The sequence below is a fragment of the Phoca vitulina genome, unplaced genomic scaffold, assembly GCF_004348235.1.
Source record: "Phoca vitulina isolate PV1807 unplaced genomic scaffold, GSC_HSeal_1.0 scaffold9, whole genome shotgun sequence".
Lineage (NCBI taxonomy): Eukaryota > Metazoa > Chordata > Mammalia > Carnivora > Phocidae > Phoca > Phoca vitulina.
In genome coordinates, this window is record NW_022589712.1 from 43476737 (window position 1) to 43494841 (window position 18105).

The 18105-nt window shown below is 35.6% G+C and overlaps 1 protein-coding gene and 1 pseudogene across 2 annotated transcripts in view; both read left to right on the forward strand.

The window, feature by feature from the left end:
* Positions 1-18105, forward strand: part of CEP85L (centrosomal protein 85 like) — a 177733-nt gene that overhangs the window by 121932 nt on the left and 37696 nt on the right. For both annotated transcript variants that reach the window (XM_032407990.1, XM_032407992.1), the window contains exons 6-8: positions 5944-6123; positions 14017-14169; positions 16325-16479. In XM_032407990.1, the coding sequence (XP_032263881.1) occupies positions 5944-6123; positions 14017-14169; positions 16325-16479 (488 nt within the window). The remainder of the gene's footprint in view (positions 1-5943; positions 6124-14016; positions 14170-16324; positions 16480-18105) is intronic.
* Positions 7376-9021, forward strand: LOC116634548 (annotated as a pseudogene).

The window sequence follows — 18105 nt, forward strand, 5'->3', positions numbered from 1 at the left end:
ACAATTGCTAGATCATATGTTAAGAGTATTTTTAGTTTTTAACTCACTGCCAAACTCTCTTTCAAAGTGGCTAGAGAATGCAGTAAGACAAGAGAAGGAAATAAAGTGTATGCCAGTTGGGAAAAAAGAAAGAGTTTTTGTTCACAGATGACATGATCCCCTGTATAGAAAATCACTGAAAACAGACCAAACAAAACAAAAACAAAAACAACTCGTGAAACTAATAAGCAATTATAGCAAGGCTGCAAGGGACAAGGTTAATATATGAAAGTTCTTTCCCTATATACCAGCAATGAACAAGTGAAATCTGAAATTAAAAACACACTGCCATTTACATTAGCACTCCAAAAAATGAAATAAGTAGAAATATAATAAAATATGTACAAGATGTATATAAGTAATAAAACTCTGATCAAAGACAGCAAAGAAGAACCAAATAAATAAGAGATATTCCATGTTCATAGATATACTCAAATTAAAAATTTGAAGAAATTTAGAGCAAGGAAAGTTATGGGAATAACGTTCCTGATAAAGGGTCAATACTCCAAGAAGACTTAACAATCCTTAATGTGTATGTGCCTAACAAAAGAGCAGCAAAATATGTGAGGTAAAAACTGAGAGAACTGCAAGGAGAAACAGATGAATCCACTATAATAGCTGGAGACTTTATCAACCCTCTATCAGAAATGAACAGATCCATTAAGCAGAAAATTAGTAAGCACAAAGTTGAACTCAGCATCATCCTCAATTGACTGGATGTAATTGACATGTATAGACTACTTCAGATTATACATTCTTCTCAAGCTCACATAGAACATTCACCAAAACAGACCACAATTTGGGTGATAAAACGTGCCTTAACAAATTTAAAAGAAGAGATATTGTACAATGTATGCTCTCTCAAACCGTAATGGAACTAAAGTGGAAATCAACAGAAAGGTAGCTATAAAATCCTGAAATGCTTGGAGATTAAACAACACATTTCTAAATAATACATGGGTCAAAGAAGAAATCTCAAAAGAAATTTAAAAATATTTTGTACTAAATGGAAATGAAAATACAGATTATCTAAAATGTGTGGGATGCAGTGAAAGCAGTGCTTAGAGGGAAATTTATACCATCAAGTGTATATATTAGAAAAGAAGAAAGATTTTAAATCAGTTATCTAAGCTTCCATCTTAAGAAACTAGACACAGAAAAACAAATTAAATCCAAAGTAAGTAGAAGAAAAGAATAAGAGAGCAGAAATCAATGAAATTGAAAACAGAAAATCAATAGAGAAAATCAAACCAAAAGTTCATTCTGGAAAAGATCTGCTCTTTTGTTAGGCACATACACATTAAGGATTGTTAAGTCTTCTTGAGTATTGACCCTTTATCAGGAAAGTTATTCCCATAACTTTCCTTGCTCTAAAGTCTGCTTTTTCTGAAATTAATATAGCTACTCCATTTACTTTTTCTTCAAATTTTTAATTTAAATTCCAGTTAGTTAGACATAATAGTGTAATATTGGTTTCAGGAGTCGTATTCAGTGATTCATCACTTACATATAACACCCATCATAACAAGTGCCCTCTTTAATACCCATCACCCATCTAGCCCACCTCCCTCCATCAACCATCGGTTTGTTCTCTGTTGTTAAGGGTGTTTTATGGTTTGCCTCCTCCTCTCTCCTTCTCTGTTTTTTTTTTTTCTTCCCACATGTTCATCTGTTTTGTTTCCTAAGTTCCACATATGAGTGAAATCGTATCTGGATCTGAGGTGTGGTATCTGACAGTTTGGAGAAATTCTCAATCATTATTGTTTCAAATACTGCTTTCGTTTCTTTCTTCTTGTAGTGTTATACCCTTTGTAGTTATCTCACAGTTCTTGGATATTCTGTTTTATTTTTTACAGTCTTTTTTTGTCTTTGTTCAGTTTGGGAGGTTTCTTGTCATATCCTCAAGCTCAGAGATTGTTTCCTCATCTGTGTTCAGTCAAAGACATTCTTTTTTTTTTTTTTTTTTTTTTTTATGGATTGATTGATTTGAGAGAGTGAGAACATGTGTGAGTTGGGGGAGTGACAGAGGGAGCGAATCCTCAAGCAGACTCTGCTGAGTGCAGAACCCAAATTGGGGCTCAGTCTCATGACCCATGAGATCATGACGTGAGCCAAAACCAAGAATCGGATGCTCAACCAACTGAGCCACACAGGTGCCTGTCAAAGATATTCTTTATTTCTGTTACAGTATTTTTGATGTCTAAAATTTTTTTATTCTAAGAATATCCACCTCTGTGCTTACATTATCCATCTGTTCTTGCCTGTTGTTTATCTTAGCATTAATGCCCTATATTAATCATAGTTTTAAAAAATCTCTGGTCTGATAATTCCAGCATTCCTATCATATCTGACTCTGGTTCTCATGCTTATTCAATCTCTCCAGACTGTGAATTTGCCTTTTAGTATGTCTTATAGTTTTTTGTTGAAAGTTAGACCTGATGTACTAGGTAAAATGAAATGTGGTAAATAAGCCTTTAGTAATATAATGGTAAGGTGTAAAGGAAGAGGTCCTCTGTAGTCCTGTGATTAGTTCTTTTTTTTTTTTTTTTTTTAAATTTTTTTTTTTTTTTATGAGAGACAGCGGGCGGGGGGCGGGGCAGAGTGAGAAGCAGGCTCCCAAGGAGCAGGGAGCCCGATGCGGGACTCGATCTCAGGACCCTGGGATCATGACCTGAGCCGAAGGCAGACACTTAACCATCTGAGCCACCCGGGCGCCCACCTGTGATTAGTTCTTAGTCTTTTCGTGAGCCTGTGCTCCTAGACTGTGGACTTCACTAGAGCTTCTCTTCTTTTCTTTCCCACCCTTTGGTGGGGCAGGATGGTTCAAGGCAACTGGAATTGAACTTTTTCTTCTAGGTAGGTTAGCTCCCTTCTAGGTAACCTTCTGTGTAGGTTAGTCTCTAGTTAGTTTCTCCTGAATGCAGGTCTTGTTAAGAACATAGTGTTCTGGTGTATTTCAAAAGGGTTCCTTTTCTCCTCTTCCTGCTGGAAACATGAAGAGATTTTCCCCTGATGTTCATTGTGAGGACCTGATAGAGCTCATGGAGGTAAAACACAGACAAGTCAGGTGTCCCTTATGATTGGGTCTCCCTAAAGTTTTTGACTTTCAGACTTGTCCACTCTGAGCCTCTAGGAGTTCATCAATTTCAGTTCTTTTTTCCTACTTCAGCATTGGTTGCAAGGAAGATTCTGCTCTGTTAAGTGTGACTTTCTCTATTCACCTGTTTTTCCAATTCTAGGGGTAGCAGTTTACCCTGTGACCTTACTTCTGACAGATCTAAGAAGAGTTGTTGATTTTTCAGTTTGTTCATCTTTTTTACTTAGTAAAACAGATGGAGTGGAAATTTCTGAGCTCATTACATGCCAAATTAGAAACTATAAGTCTGTATTATTTTTTTTATTTTCTTAGCCTAGCCTACCCATCTTTCTGAGTTCTAGACCCACCTCTCTGTCTGATGTTTCATCTCTATTTGTGTGTTCAACTGGCATCTTAATATCAATAGGCTCTAATTGTAATTAAGTACATCTGCTTAGACCTGTTCTCCTATATGACCTCCTTACTTCAGCTTAGAATATGATCTTCCCTGTTATTTGACTCAAAATCTCAAACCTTGGTTACCTAACATTTCTTGTCTGTTCACTTCTTTAAAAAATAGTTTTTGCTAAATCCTCTCAATCCTACATCTAGACTTTCTTCATTCTGTTAGCTGTACTCTTGTTCAGCTCCTCTTTTTGTTTAGCTAAATAGGTTAGAATAATTTTTTTAAAGATTTATTTATTTTAGAGAAAGAGTGCACGCATGTGTGCCTCTGTGGGGGAAGGGCAGAGGGAGAGAATCTTCAAGCAGACTCTGTGCTGAGCCTGGAGCCTGACACAGGGCTTGATCTTAAAACCATGAGATCATGACCTGAGCTGAAACCAAAAGCTGGACGCTTAACTGACTGAGCCACCCAGGAGGCCCTAGAATAATTTTTTTAAGTGAATTCATATCCATTCTTAATATCTTCTAATTTCTGTTGTCCACTGCGTCCAGTTATTGTAGCACTCTCTTGTCCTCTTTACTCTTCTTTTTCCTTCAATTAAAAGTTACTGAGAATCTACACATGAGGCTAAATGCCAGGGAATACAGAGATTTACAAAACAGAGTTTACAATCTTCTTAAATCATGCTACTTTGTTGTTATAAAACCATCACAGGTTTCCCATTTCCTATGAATTAAGATTTAACTCTGAACCTTGTGATTCTATAGTATGGTCCCACTTGGATTTTTAAATTTTTCCCTCTATCCATCCCCCTTCTTGTAAACTATACTTTAAAAAGATACTCTCTGAATATATTCCATTTTACCTTTTTAAAATGTTCTTTTGGAATACTTTTCTTCCTTTCTCCATTCCTGCCAGAATCCTCCTTATTTTCAAAGTCTATCTCAAAAGCAACCTCCCCAGTAAAGCCTTTTTCCTCATTCTCCCAGTGTTGTCTTCATTTCTCTTCCAACTTCCCCATACTTTGTACTTAAGATGACTTTTTTTTGGGTGCCTGGGTGGCTCAGTTGGTTAAGTAAGCATCTGCCTTCGGCTCAGGTCATGATCCCGGGGTCCTGGGATCGAATCCCCCATTGGGCTCCCTGCTCGGCGGGGAGTCTGCTTCTCTCTCTCCCTCTGCCTCTCCCCCACCCCCCCTGCTCATTCTCTGTCTCTCTAATAAAATCTTTAAAAAAGATGACTTTTCTTTGACTACCATATTATATGGTGTCCTATATATAATTATCTGAGGATTTCTCTTACACTTCTGATAGAACTTGAGTTTTTAAAAGACAGTGCTAGAGTCTGTCATCTTTGAAATACCCAGCACATGATAAAATGCTATTTATGTAATTTTTGAATTATATCTCCACCTTTTGGTGAAGTATGAGTTCTTCAAGGTCTAGTTCCAATTCACTTGTATAAAACTTCTCTTAGCTACTACAGTACAACTGTCTTAGCACTTAGACAGTTTTCATTGTCTTTTTTTGTGTGATACTTCATTAAACTGGTGGGACTTAGCTTTATTAACTGTTGGATCCCAGTACACAATTTCTAACATGTACTTAGTAAATATTTGTTGAATAGTGGAAAAATAATGTTTCTTTACTTTCACATTACTTTATTGGTATCTCTTTTGGCACTTATCACATTCTAATTTATTTGAGGAGGTATTTGTATTTTCTGTCTGTCTTCTCCTGGTTGTAATGCTGCAAGGGAAACGGTAGGGGAAAGATCTTATCTGAAGTCCTTACAAAACCTCACTCATGGAAACAAGAATACATTTGTTCAATCAGCAGTTATTTTTTTAGCTCTTCTTTTATGTCAGTGATTATTCTAGGAAGTAGGGATCTAAGAGCAACTAAGATGGGCAAAAATTCCTGCTTTCATGGATCTTACTTTCTAGTTAGGGGAAATACTCTATTAATACTTACCAAGTTTAATATTAGCTGGAAATGATCACTTGTGAAGAATCTTTTCTTTAGTTTTTATTTCCCTAGAACTTTCACTTCTAACTTAATGTACTGTTACATCTCTAATTATACTTTTTAACCAAAAAGGTTGCCTTTTATTAAGCTTCTGTTTATGTGATAGGAACTTTATATATTTTATCTCTGTTCTTCAAAAAACAAAACCAAAAAACACTGCAAGGTTGGCTTTATTATTTCTGTTTTATAGATAAGAAGATTGGCATTGGTAAGCAAATTAACTTGATTTAATCATGGCACATAACTAGGAAATAGGAGAGCTGGGATTCATGCCAAGGTCTGTCTGTTGCTAAAGCCTAGATGTACCCTCTGTACTATACCTTATTTCCAATTTCTTTCCATTTTGTCAAGACAAGTAAACTTTTAACCTGTTTTTTTTTTTTCTTTCCTGATAGCCACAATATGAGAACAGTTCACTCCAGGCTCCATTTTCCGATCAATCAATGTCCCATTCCCAGCAAGAGGAACTTGAGCAAAAGCTTGCATCTACTGAGAAAGAGGTTTTGCAGCTCAATCAGTTTCTCAAACAAAGAATAAGCCAATTTAGTGAAGAGAAGAAGAAACTGGAGGAAAAGGTAGGTATTTTTAATAAAGTTGAATTAGGTCAATAACATTCCTTCAACATGTAATTATTTGTCATCTACTGTATTTCAGGTCTGTGTTATATACCAGGTTGCACATTTATATTGAGATGATTAGTTTTGTAGTAACTTTTGAGAAACCCTGTGCTGTCCACAAAAATCTAGGGATTTTCTTGAGGGATTAAAAAGACTACAGTGTATTATATCTTGCTAACGAATAGTGAAACCTTTTTTGAGTTAGTTGCCTAAACTAAGATGTGACACAAATAACTTCTTTTCTTTTTTGGGTCTTGTTTCTTTGTCATGTTGGGTATGAATGGTAAATGAAATAAAGAGGGTGGTGTTTTGTTTTGTTTTTTATAAGCACATGACTTCATGTTATTTAAGCTGAAGCCCCTGATTCAGAACAAGTAATGAAAAGCCAAATATCTATATGTATGTAATATATCTATATATTTATTTTACCTTTTTGCCTTTATTAGAGTATTTTCATACTTCATCTCATTCCATTATGTATCATTAAAGATCAAGTAGATTACCTGCTAGCCCTAATTTACTAAAGAAGCATAGTCCTTAAGCTGCTAACTTAGTTGCAGAACTGGTTTTAGATTTCTCTCTTGATATACCCAGCTTATTATTCTATTAACTGAACCTTCGATTCAAGTGATCTTGAAAAAGTCACCATGATTTCTGCAGGCATGTTTGGAATTATTACTAGAGAACTCAATTGACATTTTTGTGTGAGTTATATATATAAATGTGAATTAAAATTTTGATCTTCCAAAAACTGACAAAAATTTTACATGGTTTCTCTTTCTCAGCTATATGGTGTATTTTATCTTGGCCGACTTAAAAGTAACTTAAGTACCTGTTTCTTGTTTCTTTTCCGTATTTTGGGGGCTTCATACAATACCATAATGTGGAGGGGGCTAAGGAAATATTCATTGGTTATATAGATGTAGTAGGGATTAAAATATTTCTCACCTGAGATTTGGTTACTTAAAAGATTGTGTGAAAACTAATGATGATCCAGGGGTGCCTGGCTGGCTCAGTTGGTAGAACATGCAACTCTTGATCTCATGAGTTCATAAGTTCAAGCTGCACATTGGGTGTGGAGCCTACTTTAAAAAAAAAAAAGAAGAAGAAGAAGAAAATTGTGACGATTCAGTGGATACAATTTTTAAAATATATTTTTATGTTTTATCTAAATTATTTTATTACTTTTGGTGTCCAGTGCTTAATAAATCAATTTATATACTCACTACATATTTGACAGTTCCTACTTGGATATCTTAAAAACATTTCAAACTGTTCGTCCAAAATATAATTCTTAATTTGCCTTCCAAGTGCCCTCTTTTTTTTTAAAACAAAATTTCTTCATTGTTCATTACTGTATATTCAGTTATTCATGCTGGAAATCTTACTAACACTGATTAAGCCTGTCTCCTAAATATGTAATAGAATCTGTCCAACACTACCAGACTGGTCTAAGTTATCATATCTTGGCAAAGCTTTTATAAGAGTCTCTTCATTGGTGTCTCTGAATCCAGTCTTGCCCTGCCTGTCTGCTTTCCCTCTATCTCCAATCACTTTTTTTTTTTTTTTTTTGGTTATTGTTGCAATTCCATGTATTTTTTATTATATTTTGAAAAATTGAAGCATAATTTATATATAGTCAAATGTATAAATCTTAGGTGTTCAGTTTGGTATTACTGATAATATATAGCAGTATAACTGCTATCTAAATTAAGACACAAAGCATCTCAATCACGAGGGGTACCTGGCCGGCTCATTCAGTAGAACATGTGACTCTTGATCTCAGGGTCATGAGTTTGAGCCCCATGATGGGCATAGAGTTTACTTAAAAAAACAAACACTTCAGTCACCCAAGAAGTTCCCTTGTGTCTTCTTTCTAGTCCAGTGTCCTTCCTCTTTCTGAAACACTGCTATCACCATAGATTAGTTTTGAAGCTTCTTGGACTTCATATAAATGGAGTCATACTGTATATATTCTTTTGTGTTGGTCTTCTTTCACTTAATATCTTTGAGATTTATTCTCATTGTTAAATGTATTCCTATCTACTGCTGAGTTGCATTCCGTTATATAGATAGATCACAGTGTATCTACTCTCTTGTTAATGGATATTTGAATTGTTTTCATTTTGGGGAAATTATGAATAAGGCTGCCATGAACATTCTTGTACCAGACATTTTTCATTTCTCCTGGATAAATTCCTAAGAGTGGAATTTCTGAGTCATACATTTCATAGGGTAAATGTTTAACTTATAAGAAACTATCTGAATTCTGCACATTTAGTGACCTTTCTGGGTTGGCCGTGTGGTTTGGGGCACTCTGAGCCAGTCGTCCTGTGCTGAGATGCTTCAAAGCCTTATTAAAAATGCTTAGATTCCTATGAAGCCCAACTATACCCAAGTTCACCAAGAGATTTGGGTAGGAATGATGTTGATGGGCTTAATCATTTATCAAATCAAGAGTGATGATAAAGAAGTGAAACTTTGAAATCTTCAAGTCCTGCGCCTGCTTATCATTAACCAGCTTTACCTGGAGTACACATCAGATGGAATGTCACCCTGGCTGTAAATTTCAGTAAGCTCTATTAGATGAGAGTGTGGCACATCACTGTACACTTGTGAAAGTGCGGTTTCCTTTGTGGTATGAATAAATGTACCTGTGAGATGCAAAGAAAAGAAAAAAAAAAAAGAAAGAAACCTGAGTTCTTCTAGTGTTTGTATCATTTAACACTTCCACTATCAGTGTATGAGAGCCAGTTGCTCCACGTTCTCCTGGCCATTCTTCATAGTGTGGAGGACTGACCTTTTTAAAAGGAAGATCCAGTCATTTCACTTACATTACCCAGCAATGCCATCTCGATGTTGTCTTTAAAATAAGAATCAGGGGCGCCTGGGTGGCTCAGTCGTTAAGCGTCTGCCTTCGGCTCAGGTCATGATCCCGGGGTCCTGGGATCTAGCCCCGCATCGGGCTCCCTGCTCAGCAGGAAGCCTGCTTCTCCCTCTCCCACTCCCCCTGCTTGTGTTCCCTCTCTCGCTGTGTCTCTCTCTGTCAAATAAATAAAATCTTAAAAAAATAAATAAAATAAATAAAATCAAATAAGAATCAAATTCTTCCCATGGCCAGAAAGAGCCTGCATAAATATGTAACCTTAGGCTCTGTCAGTCTCCCTTGGGTACCCTGTGTCATGGTGCAGTGCTTGTAGTTGCTTAAACAGGTCATGATTTGTTTCTGGTCTCAGAGTCTTGACACAGAGCTTCCTCTTGGCCTGATAAATACTTCACTGTCTTCTCCCACTACTCAGTCACCTATTTATTTTGTCAAGTCTCATCTTAAATATCTTTCTCCTCCAACCCCTCCCTTCATAAGTTTAGAGCATTTTCTTCTTGTTTTTCCAGTGCTTAACACAATTTTGAATAATCATTATGTTTTAATACTTCTCTGTAAGCTCCAGGATGGCAGGGATCTGTTTGTCACTGTAGCATATGTAGCACCAGCCATGGTGCCTGGCATATTGAATGAATGAATGAATGAATGAATGTATGAATGCTTTCAAGTACATTTTTGCCAAGAGGGAAGAAAAGAGAGTGAGGTAAGCCCAGCAAAAGACTCTGGAAAGAATAATTAGAGATAATCAAAGATGTCAGAGGAGTGTATGATAGAGCAAATTCCTGAGATAAATAGGGAAAGGTTGATTACAGATGCCAAGATGGAGGAATTACTTTTGGAAAAGAGGAATAGTCTCTCTGTGGAGTTAGGCAGTTGAGAATGGAAATGTGTAGAACAGAAAAATTAAGAAGGAAGGTTGGTGTAGATAGTAGAGTTTGTGTCAGAGGCCGGGAGATGATTTGAATTCTTGAAGGGAGTATAGATGCTAGTAAATAGACTCATGGGTAATGCATCAACTGACCAGCATGTTAGGCCCACATGAGATTGGATTGCATTGTTTCCTGCTGCATTTCCTCTCTGTTATCCTGATCAAGACTGATACTACAACAGGAAAACATTTAATGTGATAATAACAACAGTAGAATTTATACTGTTTGATAAGTTCTTTCTTGTATGTGCCAGACAGCATGTGAAGGTGCATTAGATACATTTTCTCATTTAATATTAACTAATCTTCACAAAAACCCTAAGGTGTAAATACTGTACCCCCATTTTTAAAAATGAGCTAATTGAAGCTTGGAGAAGAGTTGAGTAATTTGTCCGGTTGCATGTAGGTAGAAACTGTTGCAAAGCTAGGAGTAAAAGTCAAGACAGTTTAATTCTACAGCCAGTGCTTTGCTTCTAATAATAATTTATTTAAAAAAAAAAACTTGGGGCGCCTGGGTGGCTCAGTTGGTTAAGCGACTGCCTTCGGCTCAGGTCATGATCCTGGAGTCCCGGGATCGAGTCCCGCATCGGGCTCCCTGCTCGGCAGGGAGTCTGCTTCTCCCTCTGACCCTCCCCCCTCTCATGTGCTGTCTCTCTCATTCTCTCTCTCTCAAATAAATAAATAAAATCTTTAAAAAAAAAAAATAAAAAAATAAAAAAAAAATAAAAAAAAAAACTTGGAGGAAAACATTTCCTTAGTAATCTATTTTGTTCTAATTGTATTTAAAATGAAAAATATATTCATTTGTAAACCTTTTCTGGAAACAGAGCCCTCCTATTACCTTCTAGGAATAATCTCAGTACTAAATAATATCTCCTCTAAAGGAAAAACCTAACCTTTTATAAATAGGAAAGATTTATTAGTGATACCTCATTTACCTGGAGGTAATTACTGAGTTGATTTTAGTAATCAACATGTTAAACTTGAAAGTTTAAAAAAAACACACAAAGAGCTTCTCATCAATGAAGAGGGCTAAAAGAAAAAGCCCAAGACCCAGTAATTATGTGTGATCAACTTATAGCCAACAAATAGCATAAATAGTGTCCAGTTGGAGAGTGTTGGCAGAGATTTGTGTCAAAGGCAGCAAGCTTGACCTGATAGCAAAAAGGACAGTTGACCAGCCAAAGAAAAAGAAGAAAACCAGGACATCATTGCATAGTATTAGACCTCATGACTAACCTATTCCATTGGCTGCTTTTGGAGGACATCATTGTGTCACACTTAAGACACTTAAAAAATTAAAAATAAATTAGGGAACCTTTAGTAAAAATAGGCTGGTTAGTTGTTTCTGTAACTTACAGGGTCATTTGCTAAGGCAGGAGCAGGCTTTGTCAATGGGGAATCCAGGCACAGCTGGTTGCTAGAGAATTTATGGAAATCTGGTTGTGTGTAGTGTGGAAGAATTGAAAGAACACTGGCCTTTCAGTCAAATGATTTATATCTAAATCTCACCTCTGTCTTAGTGACTTGTGGCTAAGTTACTTAAGATCTCTGGACCTCATATTCAAAAAAGGAATTACTGTCTTTTTCAGAAAAATGTTCACATCCTCTGCATAGTTTGTAATCATATTACTTGTTTTTTGGAGTTGAGTTGTGTAAGTTCTTTGTATGTTTTGGATATTAACTCCTTATTAGGTATATCATTTGCAACAGACATATGAAAAGATGCTAAATATCACTAATCATCAGGGAAATTCAAATCAAAACCACAATGAGGTATCACGTTACACTTGTTGGAATAGATAAAATCAAAAATGTAAGAAACAACAAGTGTTGGTGAGGAGAAAAAAAACCCTTGTGCACTGTCTGTAGGAATGCAAATTGGTGCAGCCACTGTGGAAAACAGTATGAAGGCTCCTTAAAAAATTAAAAATAGAATTACCATACGATCCAATAATTCCCCTACTGGGTATTTACCCAAAGAAAATGAAAACACTAATTCAAAAAGATATATGCATTCCCGTGTTTATTGCAGCATTATTTACAATAGTCAAGATATGGAAGCAGCCCAAGTGTTTATCAATAAATGAATGGATAAAGAAGATGTGGTATATGTAAACACCACCGAATATTCCTCAGCTGTAAAAAAGAATGAGATCTTGCTGTTTACAATAACACAGATGGACATGGGAGTATAATGCTAAATGAAATAAGTCAGAGAAAGACAAATAGCATATGATTTCACTCATACATGGAATTTAAGAAATAAAACAAATGAACAAATAAAAAAGAGAGAAACCAAAAAACAGACTCATACAGAGAACAAACTGGTGGTTACCTGAGAGGCTGTGGGGGCGCGGGGGGGGGGTGGTAAAAAGATAAAGGGGATCAAGAGTACACTTATTTTGATGAGTACTGAGTAATGTATAGAATGGTTGAATTATTATATTGTACACCTGAAACTAAAATAGCACTGTATATTAATTATACTTCAGTGAAAAAAGAAAAAGGGGGAAAAAGGGAATTGTATTATGTGGTCTTGCAGGTCATTATCAGGGTCAACAGTCTGTGAGTTCTGTTAGATCACAAATTGTCACACCAGCACACTGGCCTTTAATCCCGAGAAATCTCCAATAAATAATAGGATTTTTGAGTTTTACCAGCGTTGCTTCTTACCCAAGGTAATAAATGGATCCTAATGTTATTGATGGAATGAATAGATAAAATGAGATGTGGTTTGTTTTCTAATTGAAGTTGTTTTAATACAATTTGTTGTACATTGGACTTGAAAAAAATTCAATAAGGTATGAAAGAAACTATATTGTGCAAAGTGTTAGCTTTAATAAAATTTGGGAGAGTAAACCATTATACTACCAATTACTGGCCCTTATTTTCCCTGGTGTATGTGGGAAAAGGCTGTAAAAATATTTTAGAACCCTGTAAGTTTCTAAATTTTGGAAGACTGGTAAGTTAAGGTGAATAAGAATCTGGAGTTTACTTTTTAGGTATCTATTTGTAGTACACACATTATTTATAATTGAGCTGAAATATTAAAGAACTTTGAATATATGATATGAAATTTAAAAATAATATTTTTCAAGTAGAAATGTGAAAAAAATTAGTGCATAGATCTGAGGTTTAACCTACACAAATTGGGATTTACTAGAATCATGTACTGTATGTGTTCTGTAGTAGGTGTTCAATTAACAAATTCCATCAATCCTAAAATGACATCAGTGGTACAGCACACCTTTATTATATGTAATTTTGAGAAAGAAAATATGTTGCATGTTCAATTATGACATAATACCTTAACAGTAGTCTTGGCTTGAGGTATGGATTGGACTTACTAGTGCCCTTATTTCTTTCAAAGTATCTGGTAATTTTGGTAAGTTCTCCTGGCTTTGACTGTGTTTCTTGAGTACATGATAAGCAATTTCTTAGCAAGTTAGTAACAAAACAGCTTTAATTGCTTGTTAGGTATCTTCCTTTCTTAAGTCACATAAAACATTTGGATGTAGCTTTGTAAGAAATAAGGAATTGGAGTCCTCTCTCCGGAAATGAGTATTTGCTTCACTGATTTTATAATTATACCCTGTGGCTCTGTTTCTTTGTCTTTCTGGATACTCAGTAACTGTTTTCAACACCAAATTATAATGTAATGTTTTTAAGGTAATTTAAACATCGTTTAAACTCAGCACATATTTGCAGCATGTACACACGGTTGAAATGACAGAGATAGGAATAGCTTTGACCAAGTGTGCTCATGTGCTGGCAATAGAAACTATCATTACTGCTAGCTGGTCCACTGCAGTGTATAGGAGGCCATCAATTGTAAAAGCAGACAAACACAAATTTCAAAACTCTTGACTTCAGTGATACGAAAATTTGTAAAAATGTGAATCTTAGAATTGATGAATTAAGGTGAATCTTACCTGAGTTGGTGGTAGCCTTAACTATATCCTAGAACTGTTGGTTTTGTTATTATTATTTTTTTAATGCCACAAAGCCCCTGAAGATTCATAATCTTTTTCTTTAGCTTAAAACCAGAGATAGATATATCAGTAGCCTGAAAAAGAAATGCCAGAAGGAATCCGAACAAAACAAAGAAAAGCAGAGAAGAATTGAGACCTTGGAAAAGTATCTGGCTGATCTTCCAACTCTAGATGATGTACAGAGTCAGAGTCTACAGGTAACATGAACTAAAATGCTCATCTTTAAATAACATGAAAACCTACTACTTTCTTAAGTTGATCCTTTGGAAATTTCATAATTTTTATAATTTAAAATTTTAGTTACATGTTTGGCTAATTATGTTAAATCTATGTGTTTAATTGCTGTTTTGAGGATTAACTTCAATTAGAATTTTGTTTATTTAAGCATGAGTTTGTCTTTCTTATTAATATATGATTACCTTCCTAAGAAACCTGTGTTAACTTTTTACTTAACATCTACTCTAAAAGGTAATTTCTAAACCAGTCTAACAGCCCCATTTCATACACACATGGGTGCACCACAGTTCTGACTTTACCCAATATTCTCTGTGATCCACCAAAGCTCAACAAGACCTTTTTTTTTTAACCATCTTTCCAGATATTTGATTTGTTTTCATTCTTCTTAACCTTTCCATAAGTTCTTACATCTTAGTCTGTGGTCTCCATTCACTCCTCTGACTTCTTCTGACCATTTTCCTTTCTTAACAATACCTCTGGTGAGTCTTTTGAGTCTTTTCTGCCAACTCTGGTGAAGCCCGTCTTCTTGAAATCTTATTTATAAATCTGTTAAACCTATTCTTCAGTCTTTTCTCAGTTTTTCTCATCATGAAATTCTCAACCTCAGCACTATTGACATTCAAGGGTGGATAATTTTTCATTTGGGATTCTGTCCTGTGCATTAAAGGATGCTTAACAGCATTTCTGGCCTCTGCCTACTAGATGCCAATAGCACTGCTCCTACCCTCCTCCCTCCCCAAAACCAAAAATGTCTATAAACATTTCCAAGTATCTCCTGGGGGAAGAAATCACTCTCAGTTGAGAATCATTGGTTAATCCGTGGAGTGTCATTGTTGTATAGACTCTAGACCTAGAATGGATTCTCTGTCTATATTAATTTATAAATTATAAGACTAAGAGAGGATAATGTCAGAAAAGAACTAAAGAAGTACCACAGGAGTTTGTATGAGCAGGAACAGAGAGGAATATAGATATAAAAACATGTGTTCATATTACTTTATACCCATTAGGTTGACCAATATAAAAAAAAAACAACAAAACAAAGCATTGGTGACGATGTGGAGAAATTAGAATCCTTGTGTACTGTTGGTGGGAATGTAAAGTGGTATAGCCACTATGGAAAACCATATGTTTCCTCAAAAAATTATCATCAATTTGCCTTCTGGGTAAAAGAATTGAAAGCAAAGTCTCAAACAGATGTTTGTACATGACATATGCTCATAATAACATTATTCACAGTAGCCAAAAGGTAGAGGCAACCTAAGTTTCCACTGATGGGTGAATGGATAAAATGTCACATACATATATTTCAGATATAAAAAAGAATGAAATTCTGAAACATGGATAAACCTAAATACATTGTGCTAAGTGAAATAAGCCAAACACAAAAAGATAAATACTGTACGAAGTACCTAGAGTGGTCAAATTCATAGAGACGGAAGGTCAAAGTGTGGTGCTGGAGGCTGAAGGCAGAGCTGGAAAGGGAGTTGTTAATGAGCATAAAGTTTGTTTTGCAAGATGAAAAGAGTTCTGGTGATTCGTCGAACAACAGTGTGAATGTACTTAAACACTATGGAACTGTACATTTAAACATCGTTAAGATGGTAAATTTTGTTACGCATATTTTACCATAATTAAAAATAAAATTTTAAAAATACCCCCAAATTGAGATCATTTACCTTTCTCTGTCTTCTAGAAATTCCTTTTTCTTTTTTTTTTTTTTAAAGATTTTATTTATTTTAGAGAGTGAGAAAGCGAGCATGGTGAGGGAGAGGCAGAGGGAGAAGAAAATCTTAAGCAGACTCCACACTGAGTGCAGAGCCTGAGGCTGGGCTCAATCCCAAGATCCTGAGATCATGACCTAAACTGAAACCAAGAGTTGGTTGCTTAACTGACTGCAACACCCAGGCACCCCTGTCTTCTAGAAATTTCTGACCCCATTTTTCTCCATAATCTCATTCTCCTAGCTCCCATTACACACAAAAGAGGAAATAAAGTATTATTAAATACTCTAAAGTATAGTGTGATTTTAACCACAAGCCTGTTAATTGAGAACACTATAACAGTTTCTAGTAGAAACACATTTAATATTCTATGTGTTATGAATTTTCTTAGCTTCAGGTTCTAGAAGAAAAAAATAAGAATTTGCAAGAGACTCTCCTAGATATGGAAAAAAAACTTGAAGAGATCAAAAAACAGTGTCAAGAAAAAGAGGCACAGCTAATATGCCAGAAAAAGAAAGAAAAGGAGTTGGTAACTACAGTTCAGAGGTAAGAAAACCTGTAGTAATTTTTTATGCTTACTTTTGTTATTCATATTTCTCATAAAGCATTTCACTTAAAATGCATTAATTTGTAGTTATTACTATATTGTTATCTTAAAGATGTACTCTTTAAAACTGTATTATGTCATTGAAACAGGTTGGCTCGGCTGTGATTTCACATCTTAATGCAATATTCTGACATCTTGCCAAAGGTTTTAGATGAGAATAGTTAAAATCTACCCCCTATCAAAAAAAACCCCACCAATTGAAAACTGAAAGTATTAACACAGTCTGATGGCTCTGCCAAAAAATAGGTACAAATTCTAGATAATAAAGAGGGCAGTCAAATACTCAAACCGCACTCCTTAACGTGACAGATTAAAGTGAAGTAATCGGCCCCATTTTAACTTACTGCAGAGCAGCAGGTATGGTCATTTTGCCAAGTACCTTCCAAGTTTACTCACATATCTTGCCTCATGGTACTCTTCTCTTTTAAATTAATACAGTTAGAATGACAGGGAATATCACTTGTTAGTACATTTAGCTAATGTGTTTAAGCTGGAAAATTAATACTGGATTCCTGAAAAACCTAGAGAACTGTGTTATATATGCATCTACATGTACTCTCTGTTTTATAAAACTTTTTTTTTTTTAAAGATTTTATTTATTTATTTGACAGAGAGATAGCGAGAGCAGGAACACAAGCGGGGGAGTGGGAGAGGGAGAGAAGCAGGCTTCCCGCCGAACAGGGAGCCCGATGTGGGACTCGATCCCAGGACCCTGGGATCATGACCTGAGCCGAAGGCAGACGCTTAACGACTGAGCCACCCAGGCGCCCTCTGTTTTATAAAACTTAAACCTTAATAGATAATCAACTATTAATAGATAAAACTATCCAGAAGAATAAGACAATAAAGCAACAAAACTAAATTTAAGAAATATACTCTTCATGCTTTTACCAATTGTGTGTAATTCTAATCAAAATCCATCTGATAATTCCACGTTAATATTGCTTTACTACTTTGAAAGTTTTATATATGCCTCGTCTACTGTTTTCCTTAGATTTCAGTACAGAAAACCTCTGATTCTGGGACAATTTAGTCTTTCAGGGTTTCTAATCTTAGCTGCAAAAAATTCATATACTTTTTTTTTTTTTTTTTAAAGATTTTATTTATTTATTTGACAGAGAGAGACAGCGAGAGAGGGAACACAGCAGGGGGAGTGGGAGAGGGAGAAGCAGGCCTCCCGCGGAGCAGGGAGCCCGATGTGGGGCTCGATCCCAGGACCCTGGGATCATGACCTGAGCCGAAGGCAGACGCTTAACGACTGAGCCACCCAGGCGCCCCAATTCATATACTTTTAACTTTACTTTTATTTTCGCCTTATTTTCTGCTTTCTTATTCTTATTCTTTAAATTTCCTTTCCATAACTCCACATCTTATATTCTATTGTCTAGTCTCAAAACAGCTTCCTCACCTCCACTTACTCAATCATATATTCTTTTTCTTTCATCTTAGCTGAAGTGAGAAGAGGTAATTTATCTGTTCTCTTTTATGGGGCATTTTGATCACACCTCAAGCTGTGCCATTTTATGAACAGAATTGGAAACACCTGAAAATAATTTGAATGTTTG